This window comes from Galleria mellonella, unplaced genomic scaffold, assembly GCF_026898425.1.
Source record: "Galleria mellonella isolate WM207_F2 unplaced genomic scaffold, CSIRO_AGI_GalMel_v1 utg32, whole genome shotgun sequence".
In the NCBI taxonomy this organism is placed as follows: Eukaryota; Metazoa; Arthropoda; class Insecta; order Lepidoptera; family Pyralidae; genus Galleria; species Galleria mellonella.
In genome coordinates, this window is record NW_026442075.1 from 2,371,010 (window position 1) to 2,398,901 (window position 27,892).

Consider the following 27,892-nt stretch of genomic DNA (forward strand, 5'->3'; position numbering starts at 1 on the left):
TAATTTCTTTAGAAAAACTTTTCAAAAATTGTTTCTATTAGCGCAATGAATTATATACACTCCGTTTTATATATTAATGCAGGACAGCATGTACTGCCCTTAATGTACAACTATCCATGAATTTATTCTCCACACTATTAAAACACTATAATTACATCAAGATGGATTCAATTATATACATTTTTCAAAAAAAAAGAAAAATTCGCTTTAATGAAAGTAATAAAAATTAAAGATGCGCTAAAAGGATATATTCAAAGTAGTAAAACCATTACGAAAAAAAAAATTTTACTGATTGTCAGATGTCAGTTTGACATCGTTTTGAGACATCTGTCGACCAAAATTCTTTTTTCATTATTGTTGTTGTGGCACTTGTGTCATTCCATCTTTAATTATCTTTCTGTTTTTATTGAATTTTATAAGAATTTAAGTTAGTAAGGAGTAGTCTCGTAAGAATTTAGCAATGCAAGTTGTCTTCTTTTGTATTTAAATACTAAAAAGCTTTAAACATCGTTAAAAATGTCCCAATCTAATTTATTAGAAATAGTGCCTGAAGAGTTATTTCGGAATTATTTTATCGCCGATATAGATCAGGTGCAGAAGAAGTTACAATATGAGATTGAAAGAAAGAAAGAGGATTTACGTGCTATGGTCGGGTGAGTATCTTGAAGTGCTACTGATGCATACATACATATCTTATATCTCCCATTAGGGTAGGCAAAACAATGAAACGCCAAATGCTTCGATTCAAACAAACCTCTTTCGCTTCTTCCACATTCATCAATCTTTTCATACACGCTCGCCGATTACGGGTATTTTTAATTTGACCCTTCTTCAGCACGTCGCCTATTTGGTCGATGATATATGTCCGTAAAGATGATAGCCCCTACCGACATCTCCATTCATTCTTGCTCGATAAATCTCTTTCGTAATTCTTCTTTCATCCATCCTCTCCAAATGACCAAACCAACGCAACATTCCTTTTTCAATTTTTGTCACTACATTGTCTTTCAGTCCACACTTCTCTCTAATCACACTGTTTCTTACTCTATCTTTTAAAGTAATATCACATAAAAGATACAACTTGGTTGAGATTGGAAGCAAAACTATTTTAATTGTCATAACTATTATACAGGTACCCACATCAATTGACTTAATCAAATTACCCATTATTTTTATACATATCTCTATAATCTTGAAGTACAATTAATATTATATGTTTACAGAAATCAGCACATAGACTAAGATACTCTTTATATTAATCATGATAAAACAATTATATTGTCAGGGTATGTTTTTAGCCTCAGGTACAATATCATCTGGTTGAAGGATGGTCTACATAGTATGCTCTTTGCTACCTGATAAAATCTGATCTACAGCCTATGTATCTCCCCATCCTCTGTTCTACTATAGAAGAAACCTCCACAATGGTAGCCCTGAGCCATTTCCGTCCTGCTCATAAAGTACTCTTGATTTATATAAATGAGAACAGCTTAGTTGCTTCTGGGCATCATCTGGTACACAATTAGGGTGTAAATTGGAAACAGCAGTTCTATATCACGGCCATTTAGAATTTCCGCTGGTGTTTTATTAGTGCTATTCGGTACTGTGCGTAAATGATACAATACTTTCGATAGCTTTTCAGGCCAAGATATGTTACAATTGGCATATGAAAATTTCTTAAGTTTATTTTTAAATGTTTGTATCCTTCATATGACAGGATGATACGGGGGTGAATACTTGTGCTTTATATAATTCTTTTTCAGAAAAGAGTTAAACTCTTCAGAACTAAAAGCCCTGCCATTATCAGATACCAATATATCAAAATCCTTGTATCTTCCTTAATACATTAATAATTGTCTCACTGCTCATTGATGGAATAATTTGTATAACTATCCACCAGTACAAAAAATGTTTATATTCCTGCAAAATCCCTACCGGTATCCAAGCCTGTGGATATGGATATTTCTCACTTGTTGACAAGCACACAGTCTGCACAATTCTCTCAATGTGTAGATCCATATACCCACCAAACATTTTTTTTCTGAACAACGCCAGCATGGGGAGCATGTAATAATTCAAAAACTTTATGCAGTTTATATACTCTGTTGCTCCATAGTAAACATCCTTTACTATGTCTAGACAAAATGGTTAATATGGAAAATTCATGTAGTATATGAAACAACTTTCTGTAGAATTGGATCTTTCTTAGTTTCTACTGCAATCCGTGTTACATCAAGGTCCCACCCCACTGGCTGCTCATCAAGTAAAAGTACTTCTCTTAGACGTTCCTCTTCCCCTGCAGACGTATTAGGCTGTCCATCGCATTTCAATAAGCCTATATTTAATATTATAATTATAACAAGATGTTTTCAGCGACCACCGTAACATTCTTGGTGATATTTGGTCAGGTATAGGTTTTAAAGGGTTAAACAGACCAACAAGCGGCTTATGGTCCGTAATAATATCAAATTTACGTTGCCAAATATTCATGAAATTTTTGATACCAAATATAATTAGGGCTTCCTTGTCAATTTGTCCATAAATGTGGCTGAAGAGTTCGTGAAGCCATCATAATCGGTCGTTTGATCCATCATCCATCACATGGATACTAGACCATAATGGGGTCACAAATTAATAGCAGTGTTCTGTTTAATTCATATCCAACTAATGTCAAATCTGATGATAAAAGATTCTTAGCTTTGTTGAAGGCCACTTGTTGCTTCACCCCATATCCAGGGTCGTTTTGCATCTAATATATATATATATATAATACGCCACCTTACTCTGAGGTGCTGGTTTCTCTTTAATCTCCTTGACCTTTACTGGATATGGATGTAGTCCTTCACCATCAATCATATGTCCCAGAAAGGTAATGTCTGATGCAAATACATTTCTTTACATTAAGACGAAATCCCATTGAATTCAATTTGCTTAAAACTTTGCAACCTTTCATTATGTTCTTCAATGTTTCTCCCACATAATGTCATCGAGCAAGCATGCTACTCCTTCCATGTCTACAATGACATTAATCGCTGGAAAAGCACTCACACCAAAGGCCAAAATTCATCCTCATGAGTCCCATAGGAGTGTTAAGCGTTAACAGTTCAGCTGTCTCCTTATCCACCTTCACCTGTGTATTTTTTTTTACTAAACAAACGTCCTCCACTTAACTTTGCAAAAGCTTCAGCTGATGTGGGCAGTGGGTATGTATCTGTATTTATAGCAGCATTAACAGTGGCACGATAATCTCCGCAGATACGGAGTGTGCCATCATCTTTCTTAACAACTTATATATTTTGAATACTTAACTGGTGTCAAAACGCCATCATTAATCATCTGTTTAAGCTTCCACTTGTTGTTTAAGTGGAAATGGTACTGGTCGAGCTTTAAAATACTTCGGTGCCATCTCAGGTCGTACATGTAATGAAACTTCTGGACCAATATATTCTCCTAAATCATTCTTAAATAAATCAGAAATTTGTCTATGAAGGATGCTATCATTAGACCAGCACAATCCAGAAACATGTATATCCAGAGGGTTGAAAACTAATAAACTTGGTCCCTTGCCTGTTATCACCAACAGCTCACATTGTGCCTCCTTGAAAAGCCCATACATAGCCAGTCCCAGCACTTTCAGTGGTTCACGTGTAGTCACTAATTTTATGTTGGTAGGATTCAGTGGGGGTGGTGATAATTTGTAATAAGTTTCCTCTGAAATAATTGTTCTCGAAGCTCCAGAATCAATTTCCATGGAAAGGCTCACACCATCTATTATCACATCAGCTCTAATTGCTGAAAGGTACTTTTCTGTACAATTATACACCCCCAACATCTCTTCGGGCAAGGACTTACAGCTTCCCTCCCCACATTCTGTAGTCTGATGCACTTTCGCCAATCTCCTCTCACAAGCAGATGCAATATGCCCACGTTTACAAAAGTAACATCTTGCTTTCACAAACGGGCAGCGCTCACCAGTTTTATGTAGTCTTGCACAATGTCGACAGTCATTTGACTTTATCCTACCAATTTCCATAGGTTCCGTAACATGGAACGGAGTTTGCTTCTGCAGGATGTTATCAGGGTATAAATCCAAACATGTAGCTTGATAATTGAGACACATTTGTAAAGCACTTTCATAAGTTAGCTTTTCTGTTTTCAATAATTCTCTTTTCAAGCGTATATCACAAACCCCTAACACCAGTCTGTCTCTCAACTGACGTTGCAAGTCCGAAAAGTTGCACTTAACAGCCAATAAACTTATAGCTGCTACAAAGTCCTGCACGCTTTCATTTTGTAATTGATGACGTTTATGAAATTTTTCCGTTTGTAAAATTTCATTAATTTCCGGTTCATAAAATTTGTCTAAAACATGTAGTATATGGGAAAATTCCACTTCAGTTGGTCGATTTGGTACTAATAGAGATACAATTAAGCCATAAGTGTCTTTTCCACACTGAGATAAAAACAATGAACGCGCTTTATCGATGTTCTGTTCACCATAACCCGCGGCATCGAGCGCACATAATAACTGCTCTTTATAATCCCTCCATTTATCTGTTTTTGGATTAAAATGTCCCGGAAGCACTATATTCGTAAGATTTGACGTCATTTTCGCATAATTACATTTATTTTCATCAGTCGCCATTAAAAGATACAACTTGGTTGAGATTGGAAGCAAAACTATTTTAATTGTCATAACTATTATACAGGTACCCACATCAATTGACTGAATCAAATTACCCATTATTTTTATACATAACACCACACATACGAGGTTTGTCCGGAAAGTACGTATAAAAGTTTTTTAAAAATTTTATTTTACAATTATTCAGGTAAATCAATTTTATCCCCTTCAAAGTACTCCCCCTGTGACATAATGCACTTGTGCCAACGCCGTTTCCACTGTGAGAAGGCTCCTTGAAAGTCCTCTGGTTGTAGGTTTCTCAGCTGCCCCGTCGTAGCTTTTTTTATCTCATTTATGTCCCCCAAATGCCGCCCCCGAAGTACCAATTTGGTTTTTGGGAACAAGAAGAAGTCACACGGGGCCAAATCCGGCGAATAGGGGGGTGTTCGGTCACCGTAATGGAATTTTTACTCAAAAACTCACGGACAACAAGAGAGGTGTGGGCAGGGGCATTGTCGTGGTGAAGAATCCAACGCCCCTCTCGCGCCAATTCTGGACGAACTCGTGCCACACGAGCTTTGAAGCGTCTGAGCACATCGACGTAGAATTTTCCATCAACTGTCTGGCCTGGAGGGACGAATTCTTGATGGACAATCCCCCGAACATCGAAAAAAACAATCGACATTGTCTTGACATTTGAGCGGGATTTTCTTGATTTTTTTGTTCGTGGTTCCCCGGATGTCTTATCGAATTAGATCGGCAAAAATTTCACGGCCATTCTTGCCGAGTTTCGAGAGAAAAGATTACGACGCGCTGCTCTTCAACGGAAGCGGGCTCCATGCCGACGGGGTTTCGAAAAACAGATGGCGTGACAATATTCGCACCGCACGGCGGTCAGACCAGAACTGAAGCATTGTTAGGGACATAAGGAAGGGGTCCTGCGCTTACCTGGCCTCACTCCTTTTCTCGCATTCCAGAACACTTTTATACGAACTTTCCGGACAGACCTCGTACTTCTCAAAGCTCTCATCTGTACAGCATTTATCTTACTTTCATGCTTCTTCTGCCATACCCACGATTCGCTTCCATACATGAGTGTTGGTGTCAGTACTCCTTGAATTATAGCAAGGCGAGCTTTGCTCGATACATTTTTACTTGACATAATCGAGAGCAGTGCACCGTTAACACTGTTTCCCGCTTTTACTCTCCTCTCAATATCTCTGTCACACTTCCCATCCCTCGTAAACAAAGAACCTAAATATAGAAACTCACTCACTTGCTCTACTTTTTCATCTCCTATCATAATCTGGCATGCCGTTAAACTTTCATTCCTCTCAAAACCATTACCTTCGTCTTCTTCGCATTTATTTTCATACCTTTTCTTGCATACGCTTCATTCATTATAGTCACCATTTGTTGTAATTCATACTCCGACGATGCAAAAAGTACTTGGTCGTCGGCGTATAAAAGAGTCTTAAACAGAGACTCATTCATCCTGAATCCACAATTAGATCCTTTCAAATCGGTCAAGCAACTGTCCATAAATAGGTTGAACAGCCAAGGAGATGCTACACAGCCCTGTCTAACACCGCGTTCAATGCCAAACCAGTCTGTATAGACTCCATTTATTCTGACACAGGCATTTGAATCCTTATATAAAGATTTGAATGCCCGTATCAAATGGCTGCTCACCCCATACATTGCCAGTGTTGACCACAGTTCATTCCTCTCCACTCTATCATAAGCCTTTTCAAGGTCAATGAAGGCGCAGAAAACCTTCTGATGTTGAGCTAAGGTTTTCTCTGTTATGGAAGTGCTACTGATGCAAACTAATTTTATATTTTAATACAAATTCTTGGCACTCGCTCTTTTGTTTCTATAATTTATAGGGGACCTGGTGTGATGATATATGTTAAAGATGATAGTCAGTGCACCCTTAGACCCCTAATGTGAATTTCTATCATTGACCCAGGCTTCTTGCTTTGTGTGATTAATGACACAATTTCAATTCTTAAGCTGGTTATGTTAAGAATTGTCATATTCGATTGATGAATTTTTACAGATTACATCCTCTGTTATTTTTCTATGTTGAAGACATATTTATGTTTTAGAAAAGTAAATTCATGATAAAACTTTGTGTATGTTTTTAGAGAAAGATACAGGGACCTGATTCAAGCCGCAGATACTATAGAAGAAATGAAAGTGACCACTGCAAGTACTCTGAATCATATAAATGAAATGATATCTACTTGCAGGAATCTTCACAACACCCATTTAGTTGGTTTCAAAATTGATAAAAAGTCAGAGCCAGTGCATAGGTACATTAATGAACAATTTATTTTCCTTCATTGACATAGTAAATGTGCAATAATAATTACTTTACATGATATATTGTGATAGTCAAATCATGTTGATCAATATTTTCTTACAAAGCTTATTAATTTCAACTTGTTTTTATAATTTATGATTATAAAGCAAGCTGAAATTAATGAATTTTATTTAAACTTTTTTTTTTTTTTCTAAAATTCTTACATTTCACATAGTAATTTAGAGACTCCAATTCCTTAATTATATAGTTTATAAAGTAATATAATTAATAGCTTTAATTTTTTAGTTTTCAGTTAAATACAAGCCCAGTTCACAGCCTATCAATTCAAGTGAAACTATTGATGGAAATACCTGAAAAGATATGGACATGTATAGACTGTGAAGATTTTGTAAAGGCTACACAATTATTTATAATGGCAAGACACATTAATACAGGTTTGTTAGTTTTAATATACCATTACATATAATATAAGAGCAATATGTATGAAGTTGCTGTGTGGTCCCAGCATAGTATAGGCCACTCCTTCCTTTCCCATGGATTTTATAAGAGGTGACTAAAGGAGCATGAATGATTGGCAGTAGTGTCCTTCTTAAAACAATCTATCCAAGCCTGCAGTTGCCAATCTGTCTGCCAAGTGTGGCAACTACTGTCAAAACCCTCCAAGAGAGAGGCTTATGTTCAGCAGTGTACAGTTAAAGGCTGAATGATGGTTTAGGAAATGAAGACACAAATTTTAATTTTTTCATACAATGTCTCGTATGAAATACTCATTTTCTAGCAGACTGTATTTTTTTTTATTTATTTTCTATTTCTGCTATATATAATATGCAGTGGAGATTATAATACATTTTGACTTTACCAGGTTTACAGCTTCAAATTGGGGGTAAGAACACAAAACCCGGCTTTGAATCTCTGCAAAGGCTTGTTCAACAGCAATGGAATTCAATATCAAACTTTAGTCAAACTATTGTCAATGTATGCAAGCAAAAATTACAAGATGTTAATATTACTGTTGAGGTAATAATTGTGATAAAAAGATTATTAGTATATTGAAAAACATGTATATTATACCACTCAGTTAACTTTTTTTTATACAACTCAGAATGGCAATCAAGCTGACAGCCCACCTGATGGAAAGTGGTAACCATCGCCTATAAACATGAGCAGTACCATGGACATAACAGAGTATACTGTTTCGCCCATGATACCCCCCATGTGTTACCATTCCTGAAGACTCAGGTGTTATTCCTCTGTACCCTGTAAATTCACGCCATATCCCACCCTTCTATCCGAAACACAGTCATACCAACCACAACTGCTTTATGCTTGAAACACGAACGGGACAAAGGTGCAAACGACTTTTGTACAAAGTCTCCCTCTGGCTATCTATCGTCTGCTTTAAAGCAACAATACTTGTATATTGGAAAATTTGCTAACCCATTTCTTGAAAAACTATTAATACAGACATAACACCACTATGGATATCACAGAGAACTTTAACACCCATGGTAATGGCGGGAATACAATTGTTAGTAATGAGATCAGTGCATTACTACGAAGGTCCATGTGGTTTCTTCTGAAAAACCATTATCTTCACTAAATTAATCTTCACTGGTGCCTTCGATTACCAAGAGGTCTATGTGACTGTTTAGTAGAAATGCATTAGGGATGATGTGTTACATATGTGTATATGTGTGTTCTATGGTGTAAATATACAGATGCACATCATAGACATATATATATATATATATATATATATATATATATATATATATATATATATATATATACATATCTTCTCCAAATTGGTAACCACACATTGTCTCTGGTGATGTTTTAAGAGGGACACTGCTGTTCACTACGGAAACTTAACTTGATAACGATCTTAATATAGAGGACATAGAGAATCGAATCTAAATTTTGTTTACAGAAAACAACATGCCTTTTACTATGCCAAAGGGTGTGTAATTTATTTACTTATTTTATTTTATATATATTTTCAGGTAGCATGTTCCTGTCTCGTCAGTTTATATCTACTCGACTCCCAAAATATGGTGGAATTACTCAATACTCTGATAAGCTTGCAGAGCAACAGTAGCCTTAAGTCCACGCTGGAGTTTGACCTATCTCGTATATTGGAAGGGGATGTGAAGGCACGGATTAAAGAGAAAATAGTGAATGGTGTGAAAATTGTGTTGAAAACTGTTGTATTGGTGTATGCTTGCTTTGTAGGTAAGTAAGGCCTGGAACATTTACGAAAAGAGCATATTTCTTTTTAAAAGGCCAGTAACACCCAAAGATTGGTTTTTACTAATTACTTTATGACTAAATGTTGCCGAGTTATATGGTCATACTACTAGACAAGTTTTTTTTTAATGGATGATAATAAAATGGCGACCCTGCCTGCGCTATCGGTATACACTGGCGGGGCACCAGTGAGGGATGATAGATGAGCATGAATACAGATCAGTTAGCCCCTCGTGACGAATGCAATAAGTATTAGTCACAATGGCTTCCAGGGGGAACCATGTGGAGGGCGACCTGGTAAGGCTTGCTAGCAATGGGGCCATTAAGCCACATTACTAAGAATCCCCTTCCCCCCTACTAGACAAGTTACACATCACCATCTAGTGTTATCTTATTAATTTCTAAGTTCAAAACAATACTTTCCATATTAAATTAACAGATAATGACGGTGGAGCAGTTCTAAAGAAGTTGACTGAGTTATTTAGCAAAGATTCACAGCCGCTGATTGAGTTGGTACACTTTAGTGATCCCTCTGGCTTAAAGCTACTACCTTCAGTTGTCTCCAACTACAGGTGAGAAGTGCAGGAAAAATTTATACCATATCATAGCAGTTAATTAAACACAGGTCTTTCTCTATTGGGGGTTTTGCCAGTTGCCATGCTTGGCAGGTGGGTTGGCAACCGTAGTTTGACCTTGGAGATGTTTTAACGCTGCAGCCTATTATTGGCCATTAAGTTCTCTTAGTCGCCTCTTACGACACCTGCTGGAAAGGAAGGAGTGGCCTATTCTATGCCGAGACGATACGGTGGATAAATATATGGTCTGTATGGTAAAAATTAATGAAAAGTTGTAACAGAAACAAGGAATCATTGTATGTGAATGAAATTATGAGTAATAACAAATTGAAGTATTCAGTCAATTGATTTCAGATTTATACTACTATTTGACATCAGACTCCTATAGTCAAATCAATTATTTGTTTAAATTTTCATTAAGTTTAATAGGAACTAAATTATATGTATGTACTAGTATTTTTTATATAACTTCGTTTAATTATATAGCTCTTGGCGCTGGAACGGTTCAACTAATTATCATAAAATTTTGCTTGATTAATTTGATACCGAAAATAACAAGCAAGTTTTTATTCCAGTCGCTTAATAATATGTTTTGGTCACATTAATAATATTGTGGGTTCGTTAAACATAAAATTTTATATAATATATAAAAATCTTTCTATACAGGTTGTCATCAAATAAAGAAGTCCAAGCTCTGGCGAAAGGGGATATTACTGACTCCATACAGAAATGGAATCTTTGGGTCAAGTCATTTATAGATGAAAGTATATACAAATTACTTGAAAATATCACTAGAATTAAAGTGCTGCACGAAATAAGAGAAGAAGCCTTTAAAGTTGGTGAGTATGTGCATAATTTTCTTAACGAGGTACATTTTTTAAATGTAAATGGAATGATGATTCCTTTACGCTATTTTTATTCGCTGGCGGTGACTTCACTTCATCAACAAATAAGTAAAGTCAGTTTTAGGTTTTATTGTTATTAAATTACTAACAATCCCCTCCTATACTCCATCTACACAGTAGATAATAGTAATTTATTCATAGATAGATCATGCAGTTGTCTCTACTCTGTTTTTTCCACTAATCGGAAGTCATATAGTAATACTTTGTGATTAATAATATATAATATTTACAGTCAATGCTCACATGTATTTAAAAAGTTTAAAGTAACTTAAAGTTTGATATAAAAAAATCCCCAAATTATTTTTTTAATTTTTCAGAAACACCATCCAATTGGTCAACAATATGCTCATCTCTCGATATTCCTGAAGTGCATGTATGGTGTCACTACTTCCAACCACTGTTGACATCTCGAGTCAAGGCCATCATTGAGGGTAGATGGCTTAAAGTGTATGACTCGTTTAAAACACAGATACTGGTTGATTTGACTAAAGTAGCGTCAGATAATGAAGTGGAGAAGGAAGTTGATATCAACTGGTTTGTCTGGAAAGATCTTATCGGTGAAACTATCATTGAGTCAAGAGATGATGTTATAAAAGTGATGAACTCTTTGATGAAAGGTATGTTTCTTTTATCCAAAAAAATATTGCAAAAATAATTGCAATTGATATGGTTCTTTTTTTTATGCAACTCAGAATGGCAAACAAGCTGACGGCTCACCTGATGGAAAATGGTACCTGGCGCCTATAGACATGAGCAGTACCATGGACATAACAGAGTATACTCTTTCGCCCATGATACCTCCCACGCGTTGCCATTCCTGAGGATTCGGGCGTTATTTCTCTGTACCCTGTAAATTCACTGCCATATCCCACCCAAACCGAAATACAGCTATACAAACACAACTGCCTTACGGTGGAAACTCAAAAGGGATAGAGGTGCCTAAGCAAACGTCTTTTGTACAAAGTCTCCCTCTGGTTCTTTTTTGTTGGTCTCATTTTATTTATTGTTTATTGCGCAATAAAAGTTGTATAAATGGCATTCTCTACCAGCTAACCATTAGGTAAAAACAAAGCATTAACTTTTTAATTCGCATGTAGAGCACTTTTCACATTAATCGGAAACATTGAAAAATATTCATTTGTTTTTGAAAATTGACGGACAATTGTGATGTTGCCACATTTCGGTGTGTAAAAGTTAGAAATACATTTAACAGTGCATTACTGTCCGCCTCGACCCACTGAAACTACATAGATATGTTGCATCTCTGTCCATCTTCTACCGAATGTATCATGAGGAGTATCTGAGGAATTGTTTGGATTGATAGCTGCTGCTGATTTTCACCACCATACAATCTGTCGTAAATTAAAGTTTCATCCCAATCATCTGGATGAGTGGCGGTCCTCCTCTGTGGGTTTTTATGGCACTTTCTTCCATTCACAACAGCTTTTCATTTTTCCGAACCGATACGACATCATAACCTTAAAAAAAAGAACATATTCCTTTTGAAAAGGCTGGCAGCATACCTGCAATGTCTCTGGTGTTGATTTTTTTTAACATGATTTTAACATATATATTTTAGGTATGTCAAGACAAGATCACGGCTTCACACCAACTTTGGAAAACCTTTGCTTAACTCTAGATAGCGAATTGCAGCGCTTGCTTGATGATTTGAAAATTTATTTGTACCGTAATAAGAATGCTTCCAATTCGAGAGACAAACTCCTGTTCACCTATGATGATGAAGAGGATATCAACCAGATTTATATAGATAAGAGTGATATTGAGGCTTTCTTGAGGGACACCACGGACGAGAATGTACAGAGGTATTTATTTATCAATTTTTTCTATGCGACTTAGAATGGCAATCAAGCTGACACGCCATTTGATTGAAAATGGTAAATGGTACCGTTGCCCATAGACATGAACAGTATCGTGGAGATAACAGAGTATTCTTTGTTGCCCATGATACTCCTCATGCTTTGCCATTCCGAAGGACTAAGTTCTTATGCTTCTGTATCGAATAATAATAATTTTATAATATACTTGTAAAATACTGAAATCATTTTCTAAAAATCTTTCCTCTTTTTCTGTTTCTGCTCCATAACTGTTACATGTAAGATCCAAAGCTTACTTTACCCCTTTTGAAGAACCCCATGCCATAGTCTTTAAGAAATTTTTATTATTTTTTGGGGTTTTTAAGAAACGACTGATATATCTTACGTGCATAACTACTGGTTAACACTAGTATGAAAATAGGTTTTGAAATCACAATGGATGAATCACGTGACAGCATGGTTTGTATGAAAGGTCTTAAAAATATATATTAAACTTTATTGACTAATAAAATGTGCTACAAAAGGCGGACCTAATACTATAGGCATTCTTTACCAGTCAACAATACTGTAAATACTAGAAATGAAACCTCATTTAAATTAATTAGGATATATTATTATATACAAAACTAATACAATACAAAATAAATAAAACGCGAAAGTTAAAGAAAGAAAGAAAGAAATAATTTAATCGTAGAAGCATGCGGCCCACAGTAGCGCACACAACAAGAACAAATGAAACCAAAACAAAACAAACAAAAAAATAATAATAATTGTATACAAATAGAAAGCAAATAAATTATAATAATAATCAATAAACAAACAAACAAACAAACAGTAGGATAACTCTTGAATCCAACATCGATCTCAATCCAAATCTATTGCTAATGACAATTTAATACTGCATTCATGTAACATTTATTGCCTACAGCAAAAAAAAAAAATATTAACAATAAAAACAAACTTAATAATTGTTGTTGTCGCCAACATGGCCGCCACTCAAAATGTGTTGATATTCTGTGGTAACCATGCTTGCCATAGTATACCATAATACCTTTTTAAAATAAAAATATTTAAATCATCTCATATAATATTTAAATCATTTAAGTCTCATATTAAAATCCGTTGCCTGGTATAGAAATAAACGTGGAATAGACAGAAGCGGTCAGTAACCTTTTTAATACTATTAAAATATAATGTAATACTTGATTATTCACTTCTAAATATACTATTTAATTGTTCTTTACAGCATGTTGCATTATATGAAAGTATGCTTCGAGGAGCCAACATTGCATTCTACTGAGCTGCATCGTAAAACGACAGCGATATACACTGCACGGTTCACGCAAGCAATACCCACCCTTATTCCGCACCTTCGTAAGTGCTATATTCCCGAGGAACAGAATATATTAGGCGTATTGAATGTCGACCCGAACGCTGTGAAACAATGGAGTGAACTATGTGGCATATTAAAGGAGAATTGCCTTTATTGTTGGGGGAAGTGGGTTGAAATTGTAATGGTCAAAGTGAAAGATTTGACCAAAGGTTTGCCTCAGGAGTTCACCCTGGAGGCCAATATAGATTATTTGATGATGGTAAGTCAGTTGTAAATTTATTTCACTACCAGTTTCACCCTGTGATTTTGTTCGTTAGTTAATGATAAATTGTTTGTAAGTTGATTTCAGAATACGTAGCTACTCCCTGTTGATTGAAAAAAAAAAACATTGTAAAAAGGATATATATTTTTTTATTATATTAAAGATATAAGTTATTTGGGTACCTCTGTCCCATTCGTGTTTCAACCGTAAAGCAGTTGTGTTTGCATGGCTGTGTTTCGGTTTGAAGGGTGGGATATTTACTGAGTATGGAGGAATAACACCTGAGTCCTCCGGAATGGCAACGCATGGGGGGTATCATGGGCGAAACAGTATACTCTGTTATGTCCATGGTACTGCTCATTTCATAGGCGACGGTTACCACTTTCCATCAGGTGGGCCGTCAGCTTGTTTGCCATTAGAAGTTGTATAAAAAAAATTACCAAGATGTCTCATATTGATGTTTATAAATTTATTATGTAAAAAGTATGTGGTGTAGGGCTCTTTGATGACTCCTAGGCCCTCACCGACACTGTATTTATCCAAGGCACACTAATATTTACTGAGGGTAGATATACAGTAAAAAATGAATTTACGCGTACACGGAATGAATGCTGTTTTTAGTTATTAAAAGATGATTTATTTAAGTGGTTTGCAAGCACATACATAATGATTTGTTATAAGATAATATAAAGTGAAAATATACAAATAAGATTTTTAAAATGAGTAAGCACGGTGCGTACGTGATAAGCGCATCAGAGAGTCCCCACGAAGTTAGCCGCGCTGCGAAAGCGCTGCGGCCGCAGTTGGCCGCTATCTTCATGCAACTTTACTTAGTGTTGCCGCAATTTTATTATAAGCGAAGCGGAATAATATATTTAAGAATATTCTCCGCTACAAGTATTTAGTAAATAATTTTTATTTTATCTTTGTTTTTAGCAATGGGACATAATAAAGATCGAAGAAAAAGATGACGAAGGTAACGCAATTGAATCTACTATAAAAGTACCCGCCGGTCCTTCGTTGAAACTCCAAGAATACCTGTATTCCATAAGCCGAATACTAGACGAAGTAGTACCCCACACATTACCTGTAGAAATCCACACAATGTTTATTGAAAAAATTACTGACATCACTTTCGAACATTACGACCGAGTGGTTAGAGAGAACGAGACAGATATAAATCAGAGATGTGCGCTTCAACTTTTAATGGACGTAAGGCACTTAACATTGCTGCTGGTGCCACGGGAGAATAAGAAAACAATGGAGTTTTCACATAATATTTGCGAGTTCTTGAGACAGAAGATAGATCCGTTCGATTATGATGTGTTCTATCCATACATACAAACGAACTTGAAAAGATCCGTCCAAAGAGTTCAGGTAAATTTTAAAAATTTTTTTAAGTGCATCACTGCTAAATATAGGCCTCTCCCATAAGTGGGGTTTTGCTAGTAGTTGCCACGCATGGCAGGCGGATTGGCAAACGCAGTTAAGCTTTGATGATGTTGACATCACTAGTTGACTATCACAGTTGACTGTACGAGAGGACAGTTAATTGTGATAATAATGATTACCATACATTTACATCAGCTCCTTATATTAATAAGTTTTGTAAGTAGAAGAGGGCCCAAGACTTCACGACACAGGAAATCCTAGTGTGAAGTTTTGGGAGCAAATGTAAGATTGAAACATGTATTTTTGGATTGAATAAATATTATTATTACTATATTACTATATATAAAACAAATCCTATTATGTTTCGTGTAGTTCTTAAGCCCCCTGTATTCTCGTACAGTTTGATATTAAACTAACAACTTTCAAATTTATTGCGGTTTTTCATAGATATAATATTATGTAACTTTTCAGACGCTCTTGGGCAGTCTGATACTCCATCACGGTCAGTTAACCGGTATTATCGGAACAAAACCGGTTTTATCCGGCGGGAGTGGCGATAAAGCGGCCGGGCTTCTAGCCTCGGGCGAGTCTCACTGGTTCTCGCTCCTTCCTGTAGCAGCCCCACCAAGCCATCTCAAGAAACAGGAAAAACCGGTATGTATATACTTATTTTATATAAAAAATTTAGAAGTTTACCATTTCTATTTTTTTTTCTTCTATTTTTATATTATATTCTTATATTACAAATTTACTATGTAATATCTCATATTGCTATGTTAAATACTACGATTTTTACAATTGTTTATATATTTATTTATTTTACACTTTATTGCACCAGTTACAAAAACAATAAACACGTTAAATTAGTATGTAGTAATAAAATATATAATAAATACAATTAATTTGGATGATGAATGACATTTATATTGGATGATATTTATGAATTTTTGATTCGAATTTTAAATAAAGTTTTAAATCCGTGTGGCAAATACTGGCAAAACCCTCCTTATGGCGGAAGCCTTTATTCAGCAGTGGAAGGTTAACAGCAGATATAATAATATCTATCTATCTAAATGCGTGTAAAAAGAGATATAAACTGACAAATAGAGTTGTATTTATTTTATTATGTTTGTTACCTCATAACTGTAAAAGTTCCAAACCATTTTGGAAAATGATTTTTTTATTTGATTTATCCCATAGACATTTTACCAAAATCGGTTCAGTTGTTTTAAATCAGAATAACTGGTTTTATCACAATTGAAGTAGATTTTTTTATGGTACACAATTATTAATTATGCATTTATAATATATTTATATGAATATGTGTCTTATTTTTTTACTCAAAGGTTTTATTTTATTTATTTATCTACACTACTTTTTATATTTTATTTATATCCAGAATCCAGATTTCACCATACTGTAATTGGAATGGGTATGATTAAATAGTTGGATCGAATGAATTAAACAATATTGCCATTAATGTATAATAAATATTAATATAGTTTTTTTTTTTTTATTAGTACAAGTGGACGCCCATTATATATATGACCTTTTTTTTTAATTTGGACTCCCTTTCACCCCTTGTGGGTTTTACCCGTAAGAAATAGTTAAATATTTGCTACACTTGCATATTTCAGTGAAATCCATATCCATCCATACCAGAGGGAGACTTTGTACAAAAGTCGATTGCTTGGGTACCTCTGTCCCATTCGTGTTTCAACCGTAAAGCAGTTGTGTTTGCATAGCTGTGTTTCGGTTTGAAGGGTGGGATATGGCGTGAATTTACAGGGTACAGAGGAATTACATCTGAGTCCTCAGGAATGGCAACGCATGGGGATGATACTCCCCAGGGCGAAACAGTATACTCTGTTGTGTCCATGGTACTGCTCATGTCTATAGGCGACGGTTACCACTTCCCATCAGGTGGACCGTCAGCTTGTTTGCCATTCTAAGTTGTATAAAAAAGAAATCATTCCTGCTATCCTTTCCTTCCCTAAAGAGTAATATGGTATATATAATATAATGGACGCCCTCTTTTTTTGTCACTAATATGTTTTGCATTGTTTTCGATTTGATAATTTAGGTATTAATATTAATATATTGTACTTATTTGACATAGTAGTATGGTTTATATATAACTCGACTGCATGTACTTGATAGCATGATGGTATTTTTTTAATTGTCCTCATATCAGTGATGCTAATTACCTATTAAAATTATAATTCCGAATTAAAAAGAAATTCCGAATTTTCGGACTCGATTTCGTTTATTTGTTCGTTCCGAAATAAATATAAACGGAGCTTAATATTTAGTTCGTCATAAATCTTACTGTAACAGTCCAAAGGAATGATATTTTAACATTTTTAATATTTTTAAACTGTATTATCCAATTTTAACATCAAATTTGTGTTTCGTTCGGCCCCGACATTACCAGAGGGAGACTTTGTACAAAAGTCGACCGCTTAGCTACCTCTGTCCCATTCGTGTTTCAACCGTGAAGCAGTTGTGTTTGCATGGCTGTGTTTAGGTTTGAAGGGTGGGATATGGCGTGAATTTACAGGGTACAGAGGAATAATACCTGAATCCTCAGGAATGGCAACGCATGGGGGTATCACGGGCGAAACAGTATACTCTGTTATGTCCATGGTACTGCTCATGTCTATAGGCGACGATTACCACTTTCCATCAGGTGGGCAGTCAGCTTGTTTGCCATTCTAAGTTGTTAAAAAAAAAACGGAAAATATTTCATGGTAGGCCCTCTAGTGTTGTTTTTAAAATTAACATTATGTTTTAGGCCAAAAAGAAACCAGCAGCCACATCGAGTCCCAGCAAACAGAAGGCAGACATTTCAGAGATCATGACTAAGTCGCTGCCGCTCAACTTTGCTAACGCGCGCTCCGGTGCAGCGTCATTCTTCAACTCGATGACGTCTGATTGGTTTAGTAGCTCTTAGTAATTATAATATATATAATAGGTATACTAGTTTATGCCAGCGACAGCGACCGCACGACGTGGAAATGTTCACTCACCGCGGTATAAACTTTTTATTCCGGTCAGAAAACATATCCCGGTCACGCGGACAGAGTCACGGTTAAAAGTTAGTATTGGATAATGCATCATGAATGTAAACAGTACCTTTGTATATATTTAAGTTCTTTTTTATATATCTTTCGACAAGAATATAAAATAGCACTTTCGAAAAGAGGAATGATTGTATTTTGATGTAATTTAAATCCTTATTACAAATGCTATATAACTCAATTTTGTTTGTATGTGTGTAAAGAAAACTGATATAAATAAATCCCCTTATTCGTAAAACACTAAAATCTACAAATCTACTTTAACTATTACAATGTTTGGTCACTTTCTTTCAAATTGGGAATTTGGTGTAAAAGAAAGAGACAAAACAATTCAATAGCTAATAGATTTATAAGAGAGAGAGAGAGAGAGAGATTGAGAGAGATAGATAGAGAGAAAGAGAGGACATGTTTATGAATAAAGAGTAAGTATACATTTTGCAATTAAAGCGATATTGCTCTACCGTTTTTGAAGAAAACATCAAAAGTAAGAAACGTCTCTTCAGTGTCATGAGACTGTGAACACATGAAAATATTTACATTTATATAAATTGTTTAATTTAATTGTAATATTAAGTTTTAATTATATATCATTATAATTATATTAAATGAATCAGTTATTAATAATTATTTATCTTGTAAATTAGGACTGTGGTATAAATGTAATATATTGTTGGCAATTTTAGTGCTTAATTTTATTTTTTCACTACACACGAGCCTTATGTGAGAATAGCAATAGTAATAAGCCAATATAAATATATATAAATAAGTATATAAATAAATAAATATATATTACAAAATGGGTCTCAACATTAGCCCGGATACATACTATAATGTTGGTATGAGCGAGCTCCCTGCCAAGGTTTTCCCTAGAGACTACAGTATGTAGTCCTTCAAAAAGGGTATATTAAGGTTTCTTCAGGGTTGGCAACGCGCATGTGACACCCCTGGTGTTGCAGGCTCCACAGGCTACAGTGACCGTTTAGCATCAGACAAGGTGCATGCTTGTTTGTATAAGGATAGATGTTTTTGGAACTCTGTTCTCTGCCTACCATATAAATATGAAAATCATCCTGTAAATGTAAATGAAAATGTTTGTTTTATTTTATACAACTTATAATGGCAAACAAGCTGACGGCCCACCTGATGGAAAGTGGTAACCGTCGCCTATAGACATGAGCAGTATCATGGACATACTATACTACAGTATACTCTACTACTACTCTACTACTCTACTCTGTTACTGTTTCGCCCATGATACCCCGCGTTGCCATTCCTGTGGACTCAGGTGTTATTCCTCTGTACCTAGTAAATTCACACCATATCCCACCCTTCAAACCGAAACACAGTCATGCAAACACAACTGCTTCACGGTTGAAACACGAATGGGACAGAGGTACCCAACAAATCGACTTTTGTACAGTCTCCCTCTGGTAAAAAATTAAAATTCCATAGACATCTTATTAATAATTTATTACCATTAATATTAAATAATTAAATTGCAGGTACATAATTCAGATCTTTGATCAAACGGATGTTATTACTTTTCCTTCTTCGTCTCCCCAGTTTTTATTTCACTGGTCTTCCTTTCCAAACGTCTAAATGAATCATTATAACCGTCACTGTAACCTCCGAAGAAATTGCCAGGGTTACCCGGGTACGGCCGGTCGTATCCGGGTCTGTATGGATATCCGGGTCGGTTGTAACCAGGGTTTCCAACCCCAATATTGCCGATTCCGAAGTTGCCACCAGGGTAGTAACCGGGGCGGTCAAAGCCAGGCCTGTAGTTTGGCCGATAACCACCTGTGAAGAATTGCAAAAAAGTAGTATTAGTAATGTTAAAATGGCCGCGTGGTCCCGGCATAGTGCACCCCTTCCTTTCCAGTGGATGTCGTAAGAGCTAACTAAGGGAGTCCGAGGGATGGGCAGCATCGTCCTTCTTAAAACATCTCTAAAGCCTGACTGCGGTTGCCAATCCGCCTGCCAAGCGTGGCAACTACTGGCAAAACCCCCAAAGTGGGAGACTTATGTTCAGCAGTGGACAGTTAAAGGCTGATATGATAATGTTAAAATGTTAAAAAAATGTGCTTAAGACTAATCCATAATGAAACTCCCATATTAATTATACATCTGGATGTGCAGTCGATTTTTATGATATAATTAAGATGACATGTGTACCTGGACAGAAAAACTAACGAACGAGGAAGTACTAAAAAAAGTAAACGAGAAGAAAACATTGATTAAAATAATAAAGAATAGAAGAGGCAAAATGCTGGGCCACCTTACACGACATGACGATTTTTTTAAGAGCATAATAGAAAGAAAGATAGAGGGCAAAAGAGGAAGAGGAAGACCGAGGATTAACTACATGGGACAGATAAAGGAAACACTAGGCGTCATGTCGTATAGGGAGATATAGGATATGGCCTGGGATAGAGCTGGCTGGAGGAAGATGCATGAACTAGTTGCACCGACAAGAGGAAACTCTCAAATGAAAAATGTGTACCTCCAAGTCCTGGATAATTCTGGCCCCCATAACCAGAGTTGCCATACGGGTAACCACCGTAACCACTGCCATAACTACTGCCATAACCGCCGCCGAAACCGCCGCTACCATAACCAGCATTGCCATAACCTGTAGAAAATATGTCATAATGATAATCTATATTACAAAGATCCCAGAGTATAATGTTCATCATATCACCATGCCAATCGTTACCTGTCCACTATTGAACATAGGTTTTCCCCATAAGGGAGGTTTTGCCAATACATGCCACACTTGGTACCTGCAGATAGGCTTTGGTGATGTTTTAAGAGGGACGCTATTGCCTATCTCTCGAACATTTAAATTCTCTTAGTCGCCTTTTACGACACTCAACGACGCCCACGGGAACGGAAGTGGTGGTTCATTCTACGCTTGGATCACACAGCAATTTATAATGTTCATTCACGCTGATCTTCGATTCCGTTTAGCCAATTTTAATGATGAAAATGTGTGAGCGTTATTTTTCTAACTTTAGAGATAGCGTTACAGCAATGTGTGTACAATGTGTGAGGGGCGATACAACGTTTGATGGGTCATAAGGTAACAGACAAATTTACTTTTGTATTCATAGCATTAGTAGGGATTTTTAGTCATATTTTTACCTCCAAATCCACTATTTGACCCTGGATAACCTATGTTGCCCTGGTAACCGCTATAACCGGGTTGGTAGCCATTGTAGCCCGGCCTAAGCAGCCCGTAACCGCCGCCGCGTCGCTGGCCGTCAGCGATGTCACTCGCTACTCCGATACGCTGAGCGCCACTCACGGCCATTGAACACGCCAGTAAAAATATATTCTGTAAATGTAAAAAAAAAATAAGTAAAAATAGATTCTTATAATATTTATTTCATTCTTATAGTCTTTAAGCTTCATTATTTACCTCTGAGTGTCAGATATGTTGTTATTAATATGTTGTTTTGTCAAGGTAACATAATGTTATTCCTTGCATACATTCTTACGGAGTCATTTGTAATATCAGTAGGATCATATCATCTCAGCTGTATACTTTTTTTTTATACAACTTAGAATCGCAAACAAGCTGACGGCCCACCTGATGGAAAGTGGTAACCATCGCCTATAGACACGAGCAGTACCATGGACATAACAAAGTATACTATTTCGCCCATGATACCCCCCATACGTTGCCCGAGGACTCAGGTGTTATTCCTCTGTACCCTGTAAATTAAAGCCATATCCCACTCTTCAAACTGAAACACAGCCATGCAAATACAACTGCTTCACGGTAGAAATACGAATGGGACAGAGGTACTCAAGCAATCGACTTTTATACAAAGTCTTCCTTTGGTGTACCGTTTACTGCTGAACATGTCTCCCTATAAGGGGAATTTTGCAAGTAGTTATTACTCTTGGCTGGCGGGTTGGCAACCGCAGTTAGGATTTGATGATGTTTTAAAAGGAACGCTGATGCCCATCCCTCGGCCATAAAGTTCCTTTAGTCGCCTCTTACGACACCCACAGGAAAGCAAGTGGTCGCCCATTCTATGCCGGGTCCACACGACGTGCAGTAGGTTATTAATTATTATTTAATTAGTATAGTTTGAAGTATTTAAAAACAACCAATTTTAGTCTCACGTACTAACTTAAAAGCTGTACACGACGTATGGTAAGGTAAAGTGAAACTGGTCAAGGTCATAAAGTATAATTTTGTCGTCGCCCTAATTTTTTCAACATTAAAAATGTTCAGTCGAGGTTCCCAATTTGGTTTAATGTTTGTTACCTCATAACTCGTCAATTATAAACCAATTTGAAATTTAAACACGCGGTAGCGTGTCTAACCATGCTCATTTGGGGGGAAAGGGATTGTTAGTAATGGAGACTGAGAATCCCATTGCTAGCAAGATACCCAACCAGATCGACTTCCTCGCTGTTCTCCCTGGAAACTATCATGGTTAATTTCTGATGAATTCATCATAATGGGCTAACTGGCCTGTTTCCATTCTCATCTATCACCCTTCACTGGTGCTCCGCCGGCGTATCCGTTAGCGCAGGCGGGGTTACCATGCCATTTTCACCCATCAAAAAAAAAAAGCCATGCTCAATTCTCGTTTTAACTGAAAGGACATACTTTTAGATTAGTCCCACAGAAATTCCATCAAAATCAATTCAAGTAGTTTAGGTTTACATCTAAAGAACTGGCCTTGCCACGAATACATTAAATTTGTTTTTTTTTTTTAAGCAAATCCTAAATTCGTATGTAGAACAAAATGCCTACAATATTATTATGTTTTTTCAAGTAATTTGGTACAATCTATAGTTCCCTTACAAGATTGTATTCAAGTACACTGATAAATTATCAAAGTTGTACGTTTGTCGTAATCAATATAAACTATTTTAATCTAATTAAAAGATAAAATTTATCTAAAATTGAACTGAATTTACTTAATCATACGCTAATGTAAATCATTTACGTACTTATGAACAATTTTATAGAAAAAAAAAGGTTTAGTTTGAAATTACGATCTAATAGAAGGAAGGGGATGGATTGTTAGTAATGGAATCTAACAGTTTCATTAATAACAATATAATATTTATATATTTTAATATTTTTTTTATATCTGTTACCGGTTTGAAAAAAATTCAGTCAGTCGTAAACAGATTTGAAAATTTCTTTTGCCTTTAAAAAAATTTATCAAAATCGGGTTCAGTAGAGTAATTTTTAAACCAAAATAACTGGTTTTTACCATAATCGAAGTCGATTTTTCTTTGTGGAACTTCATCTTAATTATATAAGTATCGTATTGTAAGTAAGCATGGAGTAGCAAGCTAGCAGGTATTTAAGTAAATTATCTAACTCTATTTAGAAAGAAAGTAGGAAAAAAAATATTTGGTATACTAATGACACTTAAAACATAAACAATTATAAACTTAAAGAAAATACAAAAATAAACTCATAACTAATTAGGAATTATGCGATCAAAATGGTCACTGAAGGTCAGTTAAGTGTCTAGGCCAGCGATTTCTGAAGTGGGTTCAATGGAATCTAGGGGTTCCGTAAAAAAGTCACCAAGGTTCCGTGAAATTATTTATACAGTGAAATAATTTCATTCTTCACATTAAAAATAAAAGGAAGCTACAAAATATTATACTTTTAAAATGTTTCTAATAAAAGCTTTTTTTCTTATTTAAACTACTGCGTTTTTTATTTGTAATAATTTGATATGGGGTTCCATAAAATAAAAGGAATTTGGTGGGTGTTACATTATTTTAAAAGTTTAGGAGCCCATGGTGTAGGCATTCATACATAATGTCTAAATGCTGTTTTTCTATGGAGCCAATGGAAGTGGTAGATGGATTAATAAAATAACAATAATTACGCATTATTTATCTATAATGCCAGACTAAAAGTAGATGACAAAGGCGCCTTAGTCGACCCTGGTAAAACTTTAATACGATCTCTAAACTCCATATTATCTACGGAAACTAAATATCATTAATATTTGTGTTTTTAAATAGTTAATTGTGATAAAATGCCAAGTTTATTTATTTATTTTATTTAAATAACTTTATTAACAAAAAGAAAATATGGTATAAAAGGCCGATTAAATTCTAGTAGAATTAAAAAGGAATATGCTCTTTTCTTGAAGGTTATGTTGTCGTATCGGTTCGGAAATCTGCCGCTGGAAGTTTATTCCAAAGAGTGGTTGTGCGTGGAAAAAAGAATTATTAATATATTTAATATACTTACTTGATAGATAGTGCCGTACCCAAAAAAAATCATATGGTTTATCTACAGCGAGTCGCTGATATTGATACGCATAGTTCCTATAGTGATAAGTATAATTTACATTGGTTAGATCATAAGAAAGTTACAAAGATAAATGATTAACATATTGAGTTAGTTTATTACATTTTTTTAAGTAAAAAAATAAATAAATTGTAATTAAAGTTATATTTAAAAATGATTTGAACTGTTTTTGGTTTTTCGTATTTTTTATTCTATTTCGTATTTTGGTATTTTCCTTTATTTTTCGCTATTTATAGTTACGGTCTAATTAAAATATTTAATATTTTAATTAGACCGTCATCATGCAAAATTTACTGGACGGATTTTGATAAAATTTTTAATCGTGATTAATTTGCGCCGAGGTGAATATAGATGGTACCCTTACAACGATATTATATTTTAGTCCCATTCAAAAATGGAATCATCGCCATCCAAATGACTTTGTAAGAATATATATATAAATATATATATATATATATAATCTATAGTATAAACGGAAAAAGTATTGTATTGTATTGCAAAAATCTTTATTGTACATAATTCAAATTAAGTAATGCAAAAGCGAAGCGAAGATTTTTCATTTATCAGATTAAAATCAATAGGTTACTACATCACATATTATTATAAAATAATTAAAGCTTAAAATATCTATGTTCTTACTTTTGATAAATTAAACATTTCTGTTTCCCTTATCCAAGAATGCAATTGTATCAACTATTATTTATATATATTAACTTTTTTTCGATATTTACATATTGATTTTTTTACGATATTTACACAGTAACTGAATAAGACGTGAACTATAACAAGTATCAAATATTTTATCTTAGTCGGAAATTTATTCCTTTTTTCAATCAGTTTCAATTTTTAGCCTTTTAAATATTTGGGATCCCTAAATTTAGGGCATTTAAAATATTTTTAAATAAATCACTATGAAGTAATCAAATCGAATATAGATCCGAAGAAAGTATAAAAAAGTATATATATAAAGTAAGAAATATTAAAAAAAAAAGTAATTTTAATAAAGGAGCCCCTTAGAAATATAGGATTTCAAAGGAGGAGATTCTCAATTTAACTCTATTGTTGTATAATATTATTCTACAGCCTGAGCGTTCGCAGAAGGAAATTCCTTTGAAACCGAGTCGACTGATTGAGAGCATTGATAAAGAAATAACAGAAGGATCTAGCACTAAATACTCAATCATGTGGAATAAGATCTAACTCCACTGCTGCGTAGAAGTCTCTTCCAAAAAGAAGTATAACATATACTTCTTTTATATGCAACTAAGAATGACAAAAATGCTTACAATCCACTTTATGAACAGAGAGAATAGTCGTCAATAAACATAAACAGTACCACGGAGATTACAAATTACACTGTAACGCCCACAGTATCATTATGAATTGACGTTCGTTTCAAGAAATAAAATAACTAAGTTTTAAGTGTGGGAAAAATCGTTTGCTTGGGCACCTCTGTCCCATTCGTGTTTCTATCATGAAGCAGTTGTGTTTGCATGGCTGTGTTTCGGTTTGAAGGGTGAGATATGGCAGTGAATTTACAAGGTACAGAGGAATAACTCCTATGCCCTAAAGAATGGCAACGCATGGGAGGTATCATGGGCGAAATGGTATACACTGTTATGTCCATGGTACTGCTCATGTCTATAGGCGACGGTTATCACTTTCCAACAGGTGGGCCGTCAGCTTGTTTGCCATTCTAAGTTGCAAAAAAAATTAATTTCAAACTAAAATGTTTCGCATTCGTACTCTGTAACTTCACTGCCAGTCCAGTCTTTACATTGAAACACAATCATGTGCGATAGAGGTACTGCCATTATAAATAGGTTGGACAAACAGCTTGGTACATTTTGAGATATTTTTCTTTTTTTTTTATACAACTTAGAATGGCAAACAAGCTGACGGCCCACCTGATGGAAAGTGGTAACCGTCGCCTATAGACATGAGCAGTGCCATGGACATAATAGAGTATACCGTTTCGCCCATGATACCCCACATGCGTTGCCATTCTTGAGGACTCAGGTGTTATTCCTCTGTACTTAGTAAATTCACGCCATATCCCACCCTTCAAACCGAAACACAGCCACAGCCATTTTCACTTTTTTATTTGAAATATCGTCTGATGGTGAGTGATCATCGCAGCCCATAGTCATTAACGACGTCACGGGGTTAGCCAATACGTCGTCTATCTTTTAAAATGTTATAAATTAATTTCATAAAGACTCCCATGTGTTATTAATTGGGAAGTACTGCTGTAGGTAATTATGTTATTCTTGCACATATATCTTCTTCCTTATTGTCTAGAGATTCTAATCACCATGGCCACCATCACATTGGCATTTTTATTTTGGAATAACTAGACCGAGAATCGTATTTGGAACTCCACTATTGCTAATGTTAATACTACCTAATGATAATAATAAAATCACAACACTAATTTCATATTTTAAAAAACAACTTCACTCACCAATAAATTCATTGTTCTTTTTTTAAACTTTATTCCACTACACGATCGTCTCGACACACTATCAAGTTAGCATTGAATACGATCTCGAGTTACAGCTTTTATATGAAGTGAGATAGGTAGCTAGGGTTTTTACGCATCCGAACTCATTATAGTAATTAAATTACATGCACACATTGTATTGTTTCGTACGTTCAATTGATAGAAGGTTGTTTTAGTTCTTCAGTTCATTTGTGGAAAGGCAAGATTGAGGAAATGCTTTTAGCGGAATTAAGTACGATTTCAGATAGGAAACTTTGACAAAGATTAATATTACAATTACTAATTTTACCAGAGGGAGACTTTGTACAAAAGTCGATTGCTTGGGTACCTCTGTCCCATTCGTGTTTCAACCGTGAAGCAGTTGTGTTTGCATGGTTGGGTTTCGGTTTGAAGGGTGGGATATGGCGTAAATTTACTGGGTACAGAGGAATAACACCTGAGCCCTCAGGAATGGCAACGCATGGGGGGGGGGGGTATCATGGGCGAAACAGTATACTCTG

General features: G+C 35.3%; 2 protein-coding genes across 2 annotated transcripts; one reads left to right on the forward strand and one right to left on the reverse strand.

Annotated features, from left to right (window-relative positions):
• The first annotated feature begins 348 nt into the window (after window positions 1–348).
• On the forward strand, window positions 349–19,264 carry LOC113510832 (conserved oligomeric Golgi complex subunit 1). The gene is made up of 13 exons (XM_031907264.2): window positions 349–653; window positions 6,775–6,942; window positions 7,239–7,387; window positions 7,816–7,970; window positions 8,957–9,185; window positions 9,640–9,772; window positions 10,442–10,614; window positions 10,998–11,297; window positions 12,260–12,503; window positions 13,762–14,107; window positions 15,047–15,487; window positions 15,974–16,156; window positions 18,297–19,264. Exons 1-13 carry the CDS (start codon window positions 517–519, stop codon window positions 18,453–18,455), a joined length of 2,817 nt encoding a protein of 938 aa, XP_031763124.2. The 5' UTR covers window positions 349–516; the 3' UTR covers window positions 18,456–19,264.
• A 773-nt stretch (window positions 19,265–20,037) lies between these two features.
• On the reverse strand, window positions 20,038–27,481 carry LOC113510833 (keratin-associated protein 19-2-like). The gene is made up of 4 exons (XM_026894368.3): window positions 27,354–27,481; window positions 21,727–21,919; window positions 21,086–21,214; window positions 20,038–20,382 (listed from the first exon to the last, which is right to left on the reverse strand). The coding sequence occupies exons 1-4, from the start codon at window positions 27,363–27,365 to the stop codon at window positions 20,120–20,122; spliced, it is 597 nt and encodes a 198-aa protein (XP_026750169.2). The 5' UTR covers window positions 27,366–27,481; the 3' UTR covers window positions 20,038–20,119.
• Window positions 27,482–27,892: the final 411 nt, after the last annotated feature.